The following is a 21,228-nucleotide window of genomic DNA, read 5'->3' as shown; positions in this document are numbered from 1 at the left end:
TCATATTAGGGCAACAATGTATGAAATGAGCGAAGTGCAGAGAGGAATATCAGTACGAGGTAAACAACGGGGGATGGTCTTGAGAGGACGGGTAGAATCTGGAAAGGCAGAGAGAGAGAAAGTGAGCGAGTGAGCATGCAAGGTACATCATGGGCAGGAGAACAGAAACTAACAAGGCTTAGACCTGGAATGACAGCTAGCAAAGAAGAAACTGGCCTGGCAAGAAATTAAATTATGGTTGTAAATGAAAATAAGAGTATACAGATAGGGAAAATAAGAGTGCACAGTTTTGAAAATCATGATGAAGGAGGTGGATCTACTTTAATAAGCAAAAAAGATGAGGCAAGTGAAAAGCTAACCACACAAGAGGAGAAAATGTCCGCATATCATTATTTGATAAGGACAACTTCCATCAAGAATAAGAAACTCTTCAGCTCATCAACAAAAAGAATAACCCAATTTTACAATAGGCAAAGGATTTGAATAAACACTTCTCCAAAGAGGATATACGAATAGCAAATATGCACATGAAAAAGATGCTTAACATCATGAGACACTAGTGAAATGCAGATCCAAACCACAGTAAGATACCTCTTCATACTTATTGGGATGGCTATAATAAAAAGAACAGACAGTAATAAGTGCTGACAAGGATGCAGAGAAATTGGAACCCTCATTCATTTTTGGTGGAAGTGAAAAATGGTATAAGACCTTTGGAAAGTTTAAGAGTTCCTCAAAAAGTTAAATATAGGCTAACCATATGACCCAGCAATTCTACTCCTGGGTATATACCCAAGGGCAGTGGGAACTTACACCCACCCAAAAATGTGTACACAAATGCACATAGCAGTATTATTCATAATATCCAAAAATGTCCATCTGCTGATGAATGGATAAACAAAATGTGGTATAATCATACAATGAAATATTATCTAACTCTAAAATAATGAAGTTCTAGTACATGCTACAATATGGATGAACCCTGAAAATGTTATGCTAAGTGAGAGAAGCCAGACATAAAAAGCCACATATTGAATGATTCTATTTATAAGAAATGTCCAGAACAGGCAACTCCAAAGAGACAGACAGAAAACAGATTTGTGGTTGGCAGGGGCTGGGTAAGGAGGAATGGGAGTGACTGCTAATGGGTATGGGGTTTCTTTTTGAAGTGATAAAAATATTATGGAGTCATGCAGTGCTGACTGATGCCCAACTTTCTGAAGATACTGAAACCACTGAATTACACTTTAAAGAGTGAAATTTATACTCTTCTATCAAGTATTCAAAATATGATTCTACTTCTCACCAGTCTCTTTACTGCTTCTAGAGTGAGATAAGCTTATTTTTAACTTTCATGATTTTTCTCCAGTTATTATGTCTCCTTTCTATCTACTCAAACCTTAACCAACCCTCAAAGGTTATCTCAAAAGTACAGAATCTTTGGCAAGTTATCACCTGGTTTCTAGCTTTCTCATGCATTTCAATCTCTCCCTCCCTTGAAATGCTGCAGTAGCACTTTTTGACACTTAATCACATACTGGCTTTTACTGACATTGTACAGTCTTACATCTACTTAGTTTTTTTGTTTTGTTTTGTTTTGTTTCTGAGACAGAGTCTCTGTTGCCCAGGCTAGAGTGTCATCGCGTCAGCCTAGCTCATAGCAACCTCAAACTACTGGGCTCAAGCAATCCTCCTGCCTCAGCCTCCCAAGTAGCTGGGACTACAGGTGCTCACCACCACACCCGGCTAATTTTCTTGTTTGTGTTTTTAGTTGCCTGCCTAATTTTTCTGTTTTTAGTAGAGTCTCACTCTTGCTCAGTCTGGTCTCAAACTCCTGACCTCAAGTGATCCTCTCGCCTCAGCCTCCCAGAGTGCTAGGATTATAGGAGTGAGCCACCGCACCCAGCCTCTACTTAGTTTTTTGGATTAAAAAAAGATCATGTTGACATTAATCTTTTACATTTGTACAGGTGAACACCCCTTATCCAAAACGTTTGGCATAAGAAGTGTTTTGGATTTTTCAATTAGAGATATTCAACCTGTATAACATTTTCTTGGTTTTCAAAGTACTCTGATACACACAATCTAATTTTAATCCACGTAACAATCTTTAAATGATTTCTACCCTTATTTTACAGATGAGAAAATTAAATTTAAAAGAGTAAATGATCTGTTTAAAACTACATAGCTGATAGGTGTTTGGCCTCGATTTATGGCTTTTTCCTCCCTTATATTAAGGGACTATAATTTCCGTAGGAGGACAGATCATGTTCTTTATTTTCTTTATCTCCCTCAGCACATAGCATACCCCTTATCTGGATTATGGATATGATGGGAACTCAGTAAACACTTACTGTGTTGCATTAGATTAACAATGCAAACCGATCAAGACAGAGTCACATCTGGAGTCTGACTTCTAGAAGCAATGGTGGTATTTCAACAACTGGTATTAGAGACAACCGACCAGAAAGCCTGCCTGCCTCCCTCAGGTCATGTAACATATTCTGGCTCCAGCAAGACTTGACTGGAGAGAAGCAACAACATCAAGGACAGGCTTAGCTTCCATTCGTCCAGGGAAAACCCAAGTGTGGTTCCATGATATCAATGCCACAAGCCCAGCCCTACAAATGTCAAAATTAAGGAACTGACACCACAATACTTTTTCTCCTCCCCAAAATGACTTATGAAAAGGGCAAGCATCTTGTATCAAAGTCTGCAACCAAATTATATTGAGGGGGATTAAATACTTTAACGTAAAACAAACTAGCCCAGATCATTGTTTTTTTAAAATTCCATCTCTAGTAATACTCATTCATTTAATTAACTATCCCACTACTCAATCAGACATCTTTATAAATGTCAAAGAACTTAAATGTAGTTAGAAATATAATTCTTCAGATTAGATCTTTAGGGAATTTTATTTCTCAGGAACATGACTTCCAAGAATATAATTTGTCACAGATATTTATTTTTGTCTACAGAAAAAATAATCATTTAAATAGAAAAGTTTCCCACTTGAGTGAATTTGCACTCCACCTAGCACGTGCACTCATGAGACCAGCAACCACCACCACCAGTGGACTTGCACAGCACTCACTATGTGCCAGGCATGGTTCCAAAAAAGTTCTTTAGTTGTATTATCCCCTATAATTCTCATAACATATAGCTCATAACAAGGGAGGTGATATTATCACTCCCCTTTTACAGATATAAAAACTGAGACACCGTGAGGTTTAAAAGCTCACCCAAATACAAATGATTAATCAGTGATATAACTGGAATGTGGATGCAGGCCAGCTTAACTGCTGTGCTATGTTAAATTGTCTCTATAATCGACTACTGGCTTTTAAAAATTTTATTTCAGAATATTACAGGGGTACAAATGTTTTGGTTACGTGGATTGCTTTTGTACTGCTTGAGTCAAAGTTGTAAGTGTGCCCATCACCCAGATAGTGTACACTGTACCCATTCGGTATAATTTCACCCATTCTCTCCCCTCCTCCCACCAACTACTATCTTTTTGGTTAACTTTACTCTCAGAAAATATAAAATGTCAGTGTATCAGTTTTTTATTGTTTTACTACACTATTGCTTTAAACTTCTTCCCCCTTTTCCCCCTAAAGAAACCTCTGGCAGATCCTTAATACGTAAAAACTGGTGAAAGCTGTTTTTCTATAATTGAGGCATGAAGTAGAATGCTACCTAGTCCAAATCCCCAATCTAAAGGTGAAAAAGCATTTAAATTTCTTTAATAAATTGTCAGGAAATTACAATAATAATGGCTATAATATTTTCAGCATTTTTAGTATTCCAGGCATGGGGATAATAATTTTATCTTGCTTATCCTGTAACAATCTCATTAATTCAGGTCAATTCATTTTACAGATCCCTTTTGGCTTAGAAAAGATAAATAACTCAACCACAGTTATACAGCTAGTAAGCAGAAAAGCCAAAGCTTTGGCCCACTGCTTAACCACTGAGCTACGTGCACTGAATGACTCCTCCAGGGTAAATAAGCCTTTGCCATATTCTGACCAGACTCTCATATTCTTCTCACAAAAGCACAGCTAAGCTGTATTAAATGAATAGAGAAAGGCATTTGGTGGGGTAGATTTCAGGCCAAATAGTTACTCTTTATCCTAGTTGTCTGTATAAGATAACTAGAAATCTTTATCCTGATTTATTAATATCTTCTAGGACATATAAGTCAGTTGTTTTTATTTTTGGTTCTTATTTTTTATGTCTATATGTGTTTAAAAGTGAATTATTTTCTGTTCTGTTGTAATTTCTATTTCTTTTACAAACCTGTGGGCAATATAATATAAAAGGGCATAAACTTGAGTCCTTCTGTTGTCCGTATCTAAAATTGTTCATGCTGAAATTCCTGTGACTCTGCCTTCCATCCTCCCCCCAGACCCCTCAAGTACTGAGTCACCTGGGGAGATCAACTAAAGGATTTTGGACTAGAGGTATAGTCCAAAAAAAAAAAAAAAAATTAAACGTTTCTTTATGGTATGCCCTAAACCCTCAAGCCTCTACCACACTTACATTTAATGTAGATGTGTCTGGTGTTTGGGATATTCACAATACTTCAAAATATAATGCAGCCATCCTGTTAAGACATGAATCAGTAGGATTTAAAAATTTTCTAACTTTCTTAAGCTGCCATTTTGCTTTGATATGCCTCTTTATTCTGTACTCCAAGATGATGTACTTATAGCGGGGCAAAGCTTTAGCCTCAACTGAAATCTTGACATAGTTTTTTATATTTCTGGTTCTCTACTTAGCAGGCACAATTAAAGGTTTTGATTTAAAAAGCCAAACAAACGGCTTAAAAAGCCAAGATGACAATGTCAGTAAGAAATGAAAATAAACAATCAAGATCATAATTCTTCACATAACTCCCTTACTCTTTAAATACTTCACCAATCCAGAAACCTAAATTGGCCAATGTTTTTTCCCTTACACCTCATCACTTCTAGTGAAGGTTTGAAAACCTTTTCTTATTTAAGCCATGCAGGCACCTTAAAAACTGAGAAAGATTATATAAAAAATATTCAAAACAATTCACCTGATTCTGGACTGAAAATACAGGTTGAGTAACCATTATCTGAAATGCTTGGGATCAGAAGTGTTTTGTGTTTTGCATTTTTCTGGATTTTGGAATATCTGCACACACATAATGACATATCTTGGGGATGGGACTCACGTCTAAACATGAAAGTCATTTATGTTTCATATACATCTTATACGCATAGCTTAAAGATAATTTTATGCAATATTTTAAATAATTTTGTGTATGAAACAAAGTTTTGATTGCAACACATCACATGAAGTCCAGGTGTGGAATTTTCCACTTGTGCTGTCATGCTGGCGCTCAAAATGTTTAGCATTTTACATTTTTGGATTAGAGATGCTCAACCTGTATAAGCCAATTACCAAGGTGGCATATTTATATAGTATATTCTTCCATATTTTCATGAGAAAAATGGATAGATTCACCCATTAGTCATCATTTCATGATGCTCACAAGCAAAGTTACGTTACTACAACATCAGCACGACAGCTGAAATCTCAAATCTGAAGTGTTTACCTTCCTAATTTCATTTGTGTCACAACAGTAATTCTCATTATTTAGAGGAGGAAACTCATTTAAATAAGATTTTAAGACTTTTCTCCATCCCTTATACAGCAGTGTGGTGAATCTTGAAATAATGGCTTTTGTTCCATTAAAAATTCTACTTTGAGAATCACTAGAAATTCCACCAAGCTTATCTCATCATATCAATCTAATTACAAGTAATAAAGCTAAATCCAGAAATTACTAAAGTAGAGTAATTTGAAAGATATAGAAGCTAAATTGATACTTTTTATTTTTCGCTTGCATGTCTAACAACATTGCCTAGAAACGCCACTTTCCTGGCAGTCCGATGTTATTGCACAATGTCATGGGAAGCAGCACTATTGTTCGAAACACAGTTCAGATGACCTCAACAGCTGGCCTTTCCATAACAAGAGAATATGTATTAAAACAAACAAATTACCAAAGAAATGACTTGCTACTGACAGCATACTCTGTCTCTTTAAAAATTCTTTACTATACATGCAGTGTTCTTAACATATTTAAGAGAAAGAATGGGAAAAACCATTAAAAATTTACTGTTATAATTTTTGTAGAGGTGCATCTCTAACTGTAACTGTATAGATATTTAATTTACAAATTGTTTTCATATGCCTCATTCACCAACATTTCTTTATTCAATTCTAGTTCCCATTGTAAGACTAGAATATACAATAGTTAGAAAAATGAAAAGGAAATAAATATAATATACATTATGTTAGATCCTTTTATACTAAAAACCTCCAAAACCACACACAGTAATATTTTACATATATGAGTATATACTTTGCTATTTCATCATCAAGCTTTACTATACTGTAGCTCTGGTAGTCAACAAAAAAGAAATCACAAAAGACAGGTAAGAATTCTAGTAAGAATAATACTGTTTTGACAAAATAAGAAACAAAAAAGTAAAGACAGTAAGCTAATTTTATCCATATGGCATGAAGATCAAATCTACCATTTTTAACAAGAAAAATAAAACTTGTGTTCAACAATGTGTTCACTTTACCTTTATCTGATTTTTTAACTCTTAACCTAACTCATACAAGAATAGCAAGTAATTATAAAAACAAAGATTGTAAATATCTTACCGTATACTCCTTTATCTAAAAGTAGTAAAAACTCATCCACAGCATTACGCATCTCATATTCAGTAAGATCCAACAGTGAAACAACTTTGAAATCCAGCTGTCTTAGTAAGTTGGTCAATTCATAAACATCCACCAAAGGAGCTTTAAGTTTGGGGTGCTCCCAGTAATTCATATTTCCTATCAAAAGAGCAACCTTGTCCTTTGCTGCTTAAAAAAAAAAAAGGGAAGGGCATTTAAAGGAGGATATAAAAACAAAACCTATGGAAATAGTATCATTGTATTAATAATAAAAAAGTATGCGTTAAGATTGCATTATTTCATTTAAGATTTCATTATTATTTAATTTCATTTTAGAACTATTACTTTATGTAGTGGACCATTATGCTCTGATGAACACAAGAGGCTAAAAAACTCAAACAACTGAAATTAAACTTATTGATGCTTTTGAGAACCAGGCAAAGGATATTTGTTATTTGAAGCATAATGGTAATTAATATTAAAGTATATTTTTATGGAATTACAACAACAGTAAATAATATTCAACTAGACTTTTAGAGCAAATTTAAACAAGGAATATTTGAAATTGGGTTCCTGTCAAATTAGGTTCTGTTTTGCTGAGAATGGAAGAGGCTAAAAACAATAGAAATACCTAAAAGAGGGACAGGAAGAATTCATATGAGAGCAAGTATGGGGAAATACCAGAGACGATAGAAAGCAGAACTTCACAAGTACTGTTTTCTTCCTGCAGCAGCCAGGTGGACGTACTGTCTCCTCAGAGCTTCTTTAAAAAATATTTCCCGTTTGACTGAGATAAGGCTACTTTAGGGAAATGTGAAACTTTTTGTATAAATGTCTTAACAGTTCATTTTCTGAACTTAGTGCACTGAGATTTTGCTAAAGATAATGTGTTCTGATAGAAATAGTTTTCTTGTTTGTAAGAGGGAAAAAGATCTATATCTATACCTTAAAAAGTACCAACAAGCTTAATTGGGTGTGTAGCCTGTCCAACAGTTGTGGAAGGGTGGACATAGCTTAGCGCTTAAGAGGTCTTCAAAATTATATCCTTCTTAGATAGTCTGGGATGGGGTCAAAGGTTAAAAATTCAAGACCATCCCATAACAATAAGAAGCTACAGTAACTTTTTTCTTGCGGCTTGACAGTGAGGTGTGTGCAGCAAAAGCCACAGCAGACACCAGTGTAGACATGCCAGGGAGGGGAGGAGATGGTGTGACAAGAGCACCTGGTAGCACCAGCCAACTGCTGAAGGCCCAGGTGGGTAGGATGAAGGCCACCGCCTTTGACACAGGCCAGGACTTGCTGACCAATCCCCATCACTAAGTGATGCTAAGCAGTTTATTTGTAAGTTATTATGAATAGGAAGTTGAAACAGGCATGAATAATCACATTCCTGACTTAATGTCTATAATATGTAATTCTGATGTTTTAAATCACTAAGATTAAATTTCCCCAAAAATCTCTTTGGTGAAATTTCTTGTTTCCATTGAACACTTCAAGCTACTGTTAAAAACTAGCCCCAACTTAAAGAATGTGACTCTCTCAAACAGGCAGAAAACCCCACTTTGTGAAAAGCCTCAATAATTTTGTCACAGTATCTTCATTCTATTTACATTTTTAGAGATTTCTATCAAATTTCCTATTCTTACAAATATGCACTTTTTAGATAAAAATGAAATGACACTTATGCCACATTTTTAGTTCAATTAAAAAGCCGAGAATACTCAGGATGGATTTCAATAGGAGGCAATAACACTTAGTATCACTTGTGTGATACTTTTTAAAGTTTCTTCTTAAATAAACTAGTACTCTTATACCAAAGTAAGACTGTTGGCTAGTTAATCTACAGAAAGAAAATTTTCAGTGTGCTTTTCTGTGAGTTCATCAACCCTATCAGAATTCAGACCCAATCCCAATAGAATGACAGATTCAGTTCCACCTTCTCCTAAGCAAGGGAAAATAAGAGAATGTGCTGCCTGTAGTTTACACTATTATAACCCAGTCATGGATTTAGAGCATGAGGTCACCCAAGCTGTTAAGGTAGTAAAGTGCTTATAAATCATTGTGGGCTTTTTTGTGGAACACTGTAATTTAATTATATACATCTTAGACTGAGTTTTATTGGCAGAAAACAGTTATAAATATGTAACAGAAAAATATCACTGGGTTCTTTAGGGAAAAAAATTAGCTGTCAAATTAAGCATCATGGAATGTTTCTGCTGATACCAATTCTTGATTCATCAGTTTTGTGATCAGTCTGTGAAAGAACACTTGGTATTGTTTACAAAATGCAAGGGTTCAGCAATTTGAGAACTACATGTCTTAAAATGCATATATCGATAGTTGCCTATAACTCTTCTAAAAATTTTTTCCAATGATAATTTTTAATTGCTAGTTCCTAAGATACCTTAGAGTATATTTTCTTGAATTTAACGGTGATGAAGATGATGGGTAAATCTTACCTTGTCCAATCTACTTGTAAAAGTTTCTGGATGACAGGAGAATGGGGGTGGATTTAAAACAGAGAAGCTGACTGGTGTGGTCCAAAGAAGAGAGGACAAAGACCCATTCCGGAAATCAGTTGTAGAAAGAGAGAAGAAAAATCAGACTTCAGAGATATGGCAGAGAAAGGAACAATAAATCTGAATGTGAGGAGATAAGAGTGAGGAACAAAGAAACTTCAAGACAGCAAGTATGTAAGCAATTGGTCATGGTTTTCAAGTGATAAAATAAATGGAAGAAACTTCCTGTAGAAAAACATTTACTATAAAAGCCAGCCACAACTTCTTGAGCACAAACCATTAATTGGAAAACGGAAACAAAAATGCCAGTTGATTAAGCAAAAGAATAATGAAACCACTGAAGAAAGATATTTTAACTATAAGATCCTAGACATCTTCCAAAGCCTAATGCAATATATTCTTCGAAAATTGGTACAGTGTTATATCATTAATTTCATGTCCTATACTTCTAATTATTATGTTACTTATCCAAAATGAGTTAATATTCAGAACCACCTAGAAAAGGGCCTGGTACATATTAAATGCTATTAAGTATCTGTTAAATAAACTCTTTGGATGTCTATCAAAAATTGAGTTTTGGTATCAAATTTGGTTGAATATATAGTTCTTGTTATTCTCATGCACTAAGTCTTTTAATGACTCTCCATGTCCTACGAAATAAAGTCCAAGTTCCTTAGTTTGGCATACAGGGCCATCCACATTCTAGTCCACACCTACCTGTCCAGCTGTGGTAACAAATGGCCCCCAATGAACTATGGTGTCCTTGCCCTTGTGTAGTGTAGTCACCCAGCCCCGAATCTGGGCTGCACGTGACTTTGAGTATAATATGGTGTGACATTCTGCCAGTTCTGAGTCTAAGCCTTAAGAAGCCCTGACAGCTTCCACTTTGGAGATGTAGCCATTATGTAAAGAAAGCAGCTATATGGAGAGACCACTCAGGGAGGGAAGAGAAACCGAGGGAAGGAAAGAGAGAGGAAGAAGGTAGGACAGAGAGAGAGAGATACTGATTTTTAATCTTTCTTTTAATCACCAATCCCCACTAAGGTGCCAGGTATGTGAGTGAAGCCACCTTGTACGCTGGAATCCCAGCCGCCAACTGACTGCAGCCACATGAGAGGCCCCAAGAAAGATGAGCAGCAGCAGACCCATCTGCTAAAACCATTCCAACCTACAGAATCATGAGAGATAATAAAACTAATTTTTTTCTTTTTTTCCAGAGATAGGGTCTTGTTCTGTCACCCAGGCTGGAATGCAGTGGCCTGATCCTGGCTCACTGTAACCTCGAATTCCGGGGCTCAAGCGATCCTCCTGCCTCAGCCTCCCAAGTAGCTGGGACTACAGGTATGCACTACCATGCCTGGCTAATTTTTAAAAATTTTTTGTAGAGATGGGGTCTTGAACTCCTGGCCTCAAGTGATCTTCTCACTTGGGCTTCCCAAACTGCTGGGATTACACGTATGAGCCACCACACCTGGCCTGATATTGTTTTTATACTAGTAAATTTTGGAATAATGTTATTCAGCAATAGAACAATTGCTGATTATTCTAATCCCCAGTACCCCTTCCCTAGTACTCTGTCTTCCAGCAATGCTGAACTGCTTGCTCCTCACCCACACCATCTATTTCATGCCTCCGTCCTCACCATGTCTTAGCCCTTTTCCCCCCTCCTTCATTTGTGAATGAAATCTGATCCTTTCTGCCTCAAACACACCTTTTCATTTTATGCACTGTGGTATCTCCCTATTTATCCCTGAAAAATCCTCACCTGGGCTTCATCTCTTAGGTAAAGCTTTCCCTGACTCTCCTAGACTAATCTGATCATCATCTTCTATGAACAATTTCTAGATTTTTACATATTTCTACCATGGCATTACCATGTACTATATTTTTCATTTACCATCTGTCTCCCCTTATTAAGATTGCAAAGCCTTGAGTTCAGGAACCAAGACTTATTCTCTTACTTCATAAAGGGCAGCACAGATGAGACATTAGATAAATGTTTGGTGAATTTCAATGATAGAAACCAACTTGATATTCAGTTTGCTATTCTTTCAATTAGGAGGTGTTTGAGAAAGTATACCTGGCATAATGAAACTAACAGGTGCTATGGGATGAGAGACACCTGGGTATCAATCCTGGTTTGCCTACTAAATTGTGTAATTCTGAGCAAATTTTATTAAACAGTTTTAAATTTCCATCTAGCAAAAATCAGAAAAAATATCTACATCTTATGGTTAAATTATACATTACACCAAGTGCAAACACTTAGTTTATTAGTATTACTATTAAATGCATACCTGTGATTAAACCATTTTCAGCAATTAACCCAGTTACGTTTGGATCCTGTCATTTTGTGTACTTGCAGACATACACATGCTTCTCACTAGAGAACAGGATGGCTATGCCTTTGTTTGGAACACATTTTAACAGGTCTTTTTTTTTCTTTTTGGAGACAGTCTCTTTGCCTTGGCTACAGTGCCGTGGCGTCAGCCTAGCTCACAGCAACCTCAAACTCCTGGGCTTAAGCAATCCTTCTGCCTCAGCCTCCTGAGTAGCTGGGACTACAGGCATGTACCACCATGCCCGGCTAATTTTTTCTATATATTTTTAGTTGTCCAGATAATTTCTTTCTATTTTTCAGTAGAGACAGGGTCTTGCTCTTGGTCAGGCTGGTCTCAAACTCCTGACCTCAAGCAATCGTCCTGCCTCAGCCTCCCAGAGTGGTAGGATTACAGGCGTGAGCCACCGGGCCTGGCCTTAACAGGTCTTTCTTAACCAGTGAGGTCTGGGAATTTAGAGGAAAGATAATGGAGCTGGAATACACAAAAACTCACCACTACGAATGAAACATAGCAGATTCTTTTTTTTAAAGGTGGTAATTCACAGTCCCTTGTCCTCTTCAATATCAAGATCCTTTACCTTCACTGTCACCCAATTCCCTGATTGTAGCCTGGACTTTGTCAACACCTAAGCTGCTCCACCTCTGAAAATCTAAAATGATGTATTTCCTCTCTGTGACCATCAAAATCCTCCTATTCTTTTAACAGTGTTGCCCCTACTACACTTGATCTTCCAACTCAGTAAACTTTTTAAAAAATAGAGATGGGGTCTCCCTCTGTCACTCAGGCTGGAGTACAGTGGGCGATCATAGCTCACTGTAGCCTCCCGAGTAGCTGGGACTACAGGCACACACCACCATGCCCAACTAAATTTTTTTTATTTTTATTTTTTGTAGCAACAGGGTCTGGCTATATTGCCCAGGCTGGTCTTAACCTCCTGACCTCAAGCGATCTTCCTGTCTCAGCCTTCCAAAGCATTGGGTTTACACAGATATGAGCTGCTGTGTGCCTAGCTAACTCAGTAAACTTTTTTAATCTCTTGACTCCTCCATTTTCTCTTAGTTTATTAGCCTTTTCAAGGCTTTCTTTCTCTATGCAGTCTTTAACCCTTGCTTAATTCCTCCAAATCCTGCTCTCTTGCTCCCTTCTGGATGTGCCTTATAAAACTTTGACTACCATAGTGCCTGGCGCACAGTAGATACCTGGTAAGTATTTCTTAAAAGAACAGAAGAACCAGTTCATTATTCTCTATTTTAAAGCTGAGCTTGGCTACAGAAAAATTACACAACCAATCTGTACCATTATAAAGTCTTAATTTTTAAGTCTTAGTTGGACTCTCAATATTCTTTCACTTGTAGACGGTCAGACATTGCTTCCATTTTCTTTAGCGTTTAAGCCTCTGCCACTGCCTAAGTTCTCTATTCAGCCTTAGTCTACTCTTTTCCTCAATCCTTTAAGCATCTTACTGTGCCCAATTACCTAGAAAGAAAAATCATCAAGTAAAAGTGTACTCAACTTCCCAGCAAATCTGTATCTTCGCCAATCTCTCCTTCCTTTTAATCTCAAAAGAAGAGGTTTCAACATTCTGTTAAAGCCAGTGTCTCTTGTTTTTACCTTGGCCCAAATCTCTAACATCTCTTCTAGGAACTTGCTCCACAAATTGTTCGTTCTTTAACAGATCACTCTAACCTACACAGTCGCAACAGATCTTCCTCTCCAAACGTAAATATCCTCATTATTTCCCCACCTCGCTAAAAACTCTGAATATATGCCCCATCTAGTTAACCTCAAATCACTATTTTTTAAATAAATTTATACTCTATGTCTTCAGATGTTCACTTCTGAATCATTCTTTATCCATTTTATCCGTATTTTAATGCCTCACTTAACTCAGTAAGTGACACATTAGCCACTTTCAACATTTCACTGAAAGTCCTCAATTATTTCTTCAGTAGCTGAATCCAGTGGACAAATTATAGACCTTAGTTTACCTGACTTGCCAGGATCAAGACGGTGACTACTTTTATCACCTCTAAATATTAATTTGCTAACCTTTTATGGTATCAATCTCCTGGCTATTTTATTAGTTTTCTCCCTTATGTTTTGTTCTCCCAGGCACTGTTTAAGTACTGCTACTCATTTACATTTTATCCTAAATCCTCTTTCCTTGCCATGGGAGAAGATGGGGAAGCAAACTCTCATAGTACTAATCACTTCTTCCTCTATGTTAATTATGTTAACATTTATGTGACATGCACATGTTTCTTTTTGTTTACATTTGCTTGCATACTTCTAGAAACTTACAAGTCATTCCACAGAAATTGACTTGACCCAAGAAACTGATTTTGTAATCTTCCTTAAGCCTCCTCTTTTGTACTTTTTTTTTTTTACAAATAAAAAAAAATTAAACACTTGGTCCCAACATTATTAAAGTATTTACAAGAACAATCAAAATGTCTTAAATTCCTTCTAGAGTTAAATACGACAATCATATTTTAATCATGCACTTAAAGCTCTACTCACCCAAAGGCTGGTCAGTAGTTTGCTCTTTATTATCTGTACAAAGATAAAAAAGCAAAACGTATAAGATGTTGTTATCCATGATATGAATATTTTCAGAGTTAAAGATATCTGAAAAGTAATGAATAACATCAGTGGCATAATTAAGATAACAGCAAAACAGTTTCTAATAGCTAATGTACAATTTTAAGATCTTCAGATTTTCGATAAAGACATTCATGAAGAGACAGAACTGGAATCAAGGCAGTGGAACTCCACTGGTAACTGACTGCCACAGCTGGGGTAATAATCCTTAGCAGGCTGGTGGAAATTACAATCTGAAAATGATGGTGGTGTTCATAATGAGCAGCAGCAGCAGCAGTTGTTAACATTTACTGATGCCTTGGCTCGCACTGTTCTTCATGCTTTATGTAAGAGACCTAATGAAACCTCACTCTACCTTATGAGGTATGTACTATTATTAACCCCATTATACAGATAAGGACATGGAGGCAGTGAGAGATTAAGTCACTTGTCCAAAGTTAACAAGCCTGTAAGTAGCAAATCTGGATTTTAATTTAGGAAGCCTCACTCCAGATTCTGTGCTTTCACCATCTATTACACATGAAATGAAGTCCTGCTCCCACCTTGAGCACCCCCACGAAGAGATGCAGGGAAAGGTGGAGTTCAATCAGGCATGTACCTACCACTATTTAAAGGGTAACTGCACTTTTAGTAAAATAAATGCCACTGGAGCCTACTAAAAGCTTTTCCCACACATCATTCTTTTTTTAAACTCAAGTTTTTGGTACTCTCTGAACTGTGGGAGATAAGGAGATAACCAAAGAGGGGGCTACGAAAACTTTAGAATTTTAGTAGTGGTTGTTCACTAAAGTTTTTCTGAAATAACTTTTTATAATGTTCATTAAAGAAGGGCAAGAAATGAAAGGCAAAGTTAGGAAAAGGGGATTCTATCCAGGCCAAGAGAAATAATTACTCGGATGGTTTTTGACACTTTCTAGTTTTGGATGTTTGAAGCAGGTCTTACTGAGAATACTACAGCAAGGAGAATGATACACAGGTAGTGGTGGCTTTCTGCTGTGTCTAATTTGCTCGTAGGCAATCAGCACAGCCCAAAGAGCATTCACAGTAATAGATGTTTATTAATGAAATATGATGACACTAAGCAAACTAGTTATGGTGCTAAAATAATGAGAAATAACGGGTAGAGAAATAACAGGGCTTTCTACAAATATTACATGACATCATTGCTTTCTTAATCTACTCCTGTAAGGTTTTATTTTCAGGTATACTCACAGGTTCCACCGCTATCTTTCAGAATCCCCGTAACCTACACTGATGTCCTGTCTTCACGTCATCCTCATTATTGATACGCCTTTTACCTGAGCGAAGGCTTTCCCTTTAGCTTAGCTTGTTCAGAAATCTGTTCTGATTAAAATTGGTCTACAGAGCTCTGCATACTCCTACCAACCGTCAGTCTTCAATGGTCGCTGACCAACCCACCTGTGCAGAGCCAACTATCTCCACGAACACACTTCTTACTTCAGGTAAAGATGCCCGCCCAGTGAGTTCCGACACACTCTACAACTGAGCAATGGAGACAAGGTCCCAGAGGTCCGTTCTGTTCAGAACTGTTACCCATCACTCTTTCAGACACTCCTGCTGTCTTTCAGATTAAAGATCATGCACTTTCCCCATTAACTTACTTTTTATGATATAAGGAGTAATACATAATAATAATACTAAAAAATACATTGAGGTTTTATGTTGCCTCAAATACTTATTTTTCTATCCTTATAGTTTTTTAATCTAAAATATTTTTAATGTTTCACTTGCATGAAATTGTATTTCATGTAATTTCAAGTTATATTACTGCAATAAAAAAGTTGCTAGTATTACTCTAGCAAAAGAGTATTTTTGCTACAGTATTGCTATATAGTTTTATTATATTCAACAACTTAAAAATCTAAAACTAATCTTTTGTTTGTACTACTTACCAGGATGCCCAAGATTATTTAATTCATCTAAAATGGAATAAGAGAAAATAGATTAACTTTAAGTAATCTAACCACCAATTTAGCATAAATAGTAAGACTAATCAGAGTAGTAATTTTTGAGCCATTAAATCATGTTATAACGTTTTATCAGTTTAGAACTTTTCAAATCAAATGAAGAAGTCATGCAAATGCTGCATAAGAAAGACTACTGTTGGGCATATCATTTAGGACATCTACACTATTAATGTTTTTCATTAAATGACAAAATACTAAGCTCATTCATAAGTTGTTCAAAGTTTTAGATATTCTGGCCAATTAGGAGACAAAAACAGCCAAGAGACAGGTTTGTCTGTAGCCTCAACTATAAACTTCTTGAAACTAATTAACAATCTCAAATGATCATTTAAAAAAATAAGCAAATATCTATGACATTATAGCCATCTAATTTTTTTTTGAGATGGGGTCTTGCTATGTTGCCCAGGCTGGTCATGAACTCCTGTGCAAGTGACCCTTCTGCCCAAGCCTCCTGAATAGCTGGGACTAAAGATGTGAGCCACCACACCCAACTTATTTTTTTTTCCTTCATGAATTTAAGGAAGATAAAAAATTAACATTTAACAGTAAATTACAAATGTTATACTATTCCTAAGATGTTACGCAGGAACTTTATTCTTATATGAGACATAAAATCAGTGAAGGAGGGTATCAACCAGTGCATGAGACAGTGCAATTTCTTTTGCCTTCAGTCTTACAAACTAGACTCATTTCCAGTCACTTGGGTCAGCAGTACCTTATTCTTCCATCTCTCCTCAGTGAGGCTGTTTTTCAGACATTTATAATACAGCTAGAGTCTCTTCATATTCTGCGGTCTCTCTTGGGGTCTGCCTCCTCTGACCTCCTGAATGACTGTTTAAAATTTGTATACACGTATTCACCATTACAGTTAATCATACAGACTAGTTCCACTGCCCTAAAAAATATCCACCTATTCAACCCCCACCCCTGATCCTGAAACATAATATTTGTGCATATTTATAGGCTACATGTGAAATTTTGACACATGCATAGAATGTGTAATATTAAATCAGGGTATTCAGGATACCCATCATCTCAAACATGTATCATTTCTTTGTGTTGGAAACATTTCGACTCTTCTCTTCTAGCTGTTTTGAAATATACAATAAATTATTATTAACTATAGTCACCCTATGGTGCTATCAAACACTAGAACTTATTCCTTCTATCTAACTGTAGGTTTGTTTGACCTATATCCCGAGAGTAACCACTGACCACACTCTCTTCATCCATTCCCCTCTTCCCAGCCTCTGGTAACCATCAGTTTACTCTCTAACCTCCATGAGATCAACTTCTTAAACTCCCACGTTAGTGAGAACATGCCTTATTTGTCTTTCTGTGCCCGGCTTATTTCACTTTAATAACCTCCAGGTCCATCCATGTTGCTGCAAATAACATAATTTCATTCTTTTTTTTATGGCTGAACAGTCTGATCAAGTATCTTTAACAAACTACGTGAAATGAAGTGGAGGACACCCTGAGCGTGTGCGCGCGCTCTCTCTGTCTCTCTAGGGACACTGTTTACACACAATGTCTCAACTTTGTAGACTTTTACAGAAAAAGATTTGGATCTAATTTTTCTATCTGAAATTTCTGGAGCAACTTCATCGCTGGATTTTCATCTCTATGTTCTGAATAGAGTTATTTGAAAATTATTGTTTAATGGTATGTTTGCACTGCAAAAATTATATGAGAAATCTTTGAGGTATAGAAGTAGCACAGCAAGTGATAATTCACATGCATCACCCTGAAGAAAAACAGCAGTGCTAGCTTATATTTATTCTTAGAGGTCTCCAACATTGAGAAGTTTTAAAAGCCATGCAATTAGGCAAAAAGAATTAAAAGAGGAAGATTAGGATTTCTTACATGGCTTACCACAGTTAACAGATCATGGGATTGGAACTCCCTTATGTGAGAGAATTCTTGTTCACAAGTATTAGGATGAAAACAGTAATTATAGTATTTCAAAGTGATACCACAGAGACATGAAAGACAGGAAAACCAGGAAACATAAATTTAACATTATTTTCTTACTTTACCCAAGTAGAGCTTAAGGTTGTGTAATAAAGAGGCAGAAATTGAAAAAATACTTCGCTGTCCACAAACCTAATTTTGCAAACCAATGTGACACCATGCTAAGAAAAGTGATCTAAGTTTTAAAACTTACTTATTACAATTTAAATGCAATACCTTGATTAATTAAAACAAATGGGAAGTTTATGCTGAAATAGATTTTTAGTTCTCTTTACATATGGTAAAGGGGACATGGTAGATTAATCTACAGCTTTGTAGCTTCAAAAAAATTCTATGAATTTTATATTAAAATAGAATATTTATAATTTTAAACACATAAAATATGTGTTAAACAATAAATTTCCTGTGCTGAAACTTTCATAGAAACTATATTTGTATTTGAGAGGCATCTTATTATGGCTGAAGGTAAAATAATCTAAAAAAATCTCCATGACAAGATAGCCATCTATCTTTTTTAACAGATTTTACACAGATAAAAATTAAAATTAAGAATTAATTACAAATGGTCACTACTCAAAAGATATTATGCAGGAACTTTGTTCTTATATGCAATAAGACGCCAACTGAAGATTATTGTAACAGTGTGTCAACTTAATAGTGTCTGTGACAATTTATAAAATTTCAAAGACTAAGATATAATACCCCTCAATCATAACCCTTTCTTAGAGTTAGTATTTTTTCCATTACTGCACTCAGTAAGCTAAGAGCACTGCACCAATCCCGAGAGTAACCAGCATGCAGGAGATCTGGTTTCAAACCAAAGAATTATACTACCTTCAGTGCACTCCACTGCCTCATCTGTTCTTCCTTGTTTCAGAGAAAACAAATTTGAATATATTGTAATTCATGATCTTAGGAAGGGCAGCCATTAAGTACAGAGATAAATATAGAGATATACTGGCAAATCAACACATGATCAATATTAACATGCATCCTACTATTTACAGCCTAAATATACATGTGTGAAGCCTAAATAGAATTCCCAAATTATGCAGTTTATAATGGGGACTGCTGATTAATAATCATTCTTCCTTCATGTGTCTATAATGTTTGTTTTAAAAATGTTTTATTAGAACTTTTTTTCACTAAATCAGTATTTTGTAGCTAAAGCTCTGAAGAATACATTTTAGCCATAAATGTTTAAAATAAACTATAAAATTAAATAATTAAAATGATCTAAATAAAATAGCCTTTTCTCCTGGCTCTTTTTGCTCTTTGTATGTGAACCTAGATTATGTATTTAGTATTCATTCTCTCAAATTTCATAACTCCTGATACTTAACACACACTTAAATCGTAGGGGGTAAAAAGAATTTCCTTTGCTTAACTGTTTCATATTAAAGTCCACTTGTGAGAACACTGAGTAACACTGCTTACCTATGATGATTTCTACCTTCTTGCTATCTTGACTGTCTCGATCATTATATACATGACACCAATAGGTTCCCTGATGTTCCAAATCCACATAAGGCACCTATATCAAGATCAGAACATATACATATTTCCTCTTTAATTTTAATTTAAATTGGCTTGGAGAAAAAGTCATTTTGGGTTTTAACAAAACTCTCTAAAAGATAACATTCAGAAGGCTTTAAACATTGTTAGATTAGTTTCATTAGGTTAAATATTAGCAAGCAAATGCTATAATGATTCTAACAGTGGTAAGTCTGATGCAATACTATTTGACATTTTATATATAAGCCCATGATGAATTCCAGCACTTTTGCAAATATAAAAGCTAATTAATATTAAATCCTAAGAGGCTTGAAAATACCGAAAATATTAAATCACAAAAAATACGAGTTTTAATGTTCACCCAAATATCAACTGTACAATTTGTTTTACATATTAATCCCCCAAAGCACCCCCCAAATCAACTTCCTACCATGTATAGCTTTTTTGTCTCATGTGTTAATGGTGATTCATTTTTGAACCACTGGTAGTGAGGAATAGGGCTTCCAATAGCAACACACTGTAAAACCAATGTGCTGCCTGGCATCAGCTTCTGGGACCTTGGTTCAACACAGATCTGCAACTTGGATTCACAGATGCCATCCAAACTTCCTTGAAACAGCTCTAGGTTAGAAATAAACACAAATTTGTCCTATAATTAGAAAAAAATATACACGTCCAGGTTCACCCTTCATTTGTTATAGTCTTTAATAACATTTCCCAAACTATGTTTCACAAAACTATAGCACTTCTAGAAATATTAAGAGATGTTCTATGGACAAAAGAATGCCGTGGACAAATAATTTAGAAAATTCTGGGTTAAACAAGGTTAAACACATTTCTTTATTACAGGACTTCTCAATGTTAGTATGCACTGTGAATTAAAGTGAGGAATATAGTTCAAGTGTTTTCCAAATGCGTCTGAATGCAAAATCTTTTTGATGGAGAAAATAACTTATTAACATCTTGAATGATATTCATATTCAACATGGAAAGCTCTACGTTCTGTTCTTTGACTTACTGAAATAAGAAGTTTTGTTATCAGCACTGAATATATATGGAAAGGTTATCACTAACATTTCTTCCCTAGGTAGATATCAGAAATAATAATACTCATTTATTACTCTTTAAGTTCCTTGAGGGCACAGGGCTTGTCAGTTTGATGCAGTACCAAGTCTCTGTTATGAAACTCAGTGTCTAACGCACTGCAGGTGATCAACATTTGTTGGATATGATTCTACTTATAAATATGTTAAAGTTTATTACACGCACAGAAATAGTCTAGAAAGATATAAATTGCTCTCTTAATTAATCGGGATTATTTCTGGAGACAATGTCCCACTCTCACACAGGCACCTTACCTGGGCTTTGACATCCTGCTCTGGGCCATCCCAGACACCACCCCAACCCCTACCCAAATGTCCACCCTGCTCGGCCCCACCTTTAGAACTGAATGGATGAGGAAAGTAGGCCAGCTCAATGTTTTACACACTTTTAAGGGCAGAGTGTGGGCTGGCATTAGTGTGGCCAGTGATCTCAGTCAGCCTGGGACAGAGGGTT

At 35.9% G+C, this 21,228-nt stretch overlaps 1 protein-coding gene across 2 annotated transcripts in view; it reads right to left on the bottom strand.

Annotated features, from left to right (window-relative positions):
• Positions 1–21,228, bottom strand: part of MALT1 (MALT1 paracaspase) — a 55,583-nt gene that overhangs the window by 8,648 nt on the left and 25,707 nt on the right. Inside the window, exons 5-10 of one of the 2 annotated variants that reach the window (XM_045527449.1) lie at positions 20,102–20,292; positions 19,594–19,690; positions 18,991–19,023; positions 16,108–16,134; positions 14,114–14,146; positions 6,715–6,918 (exon numbers count right to left, since the gene is read on the bottom strand). In XM_045527449.1, coding sequence (XP_045383405.1) covers positions 6,715–6,918; positions 14,114–14,146; positions 16,108–16,134; positions 18,991–19,023; positions 19,594–19,690; positions 20,102–20,292 — 585 coding nt within the window. The remainder of the gene's footprint in view (positions 1–6,714; positions 6,919–14,113; positions 14,147–16,107; positions 16,135–18,990; positions 19,024–19,593; positions 19,691–20,101; positions 20,293–21,228) is intronic. The other variant, XM_045527448.1, reaches the window with a different exon arrangement.

The sequence above is a fragment of the Lemur catta genome, chromosome 16, assembly GCF_020740605.2.
Source record: "Lemur catta isolate mLemCat1 chromosome 16, mLemCat1.pri, whole genome shotgun sequence".
Lineage (NCBI taxonomy): Eukaryota > Metazoa > Chordata > Mammalia > Primates > Lemuridae > Lemur > Lemur catta.
Note: the sequence above shows the minus strand (reverse complement) of the source record. Positions and strands in the feature narration are given on the sequence as shown.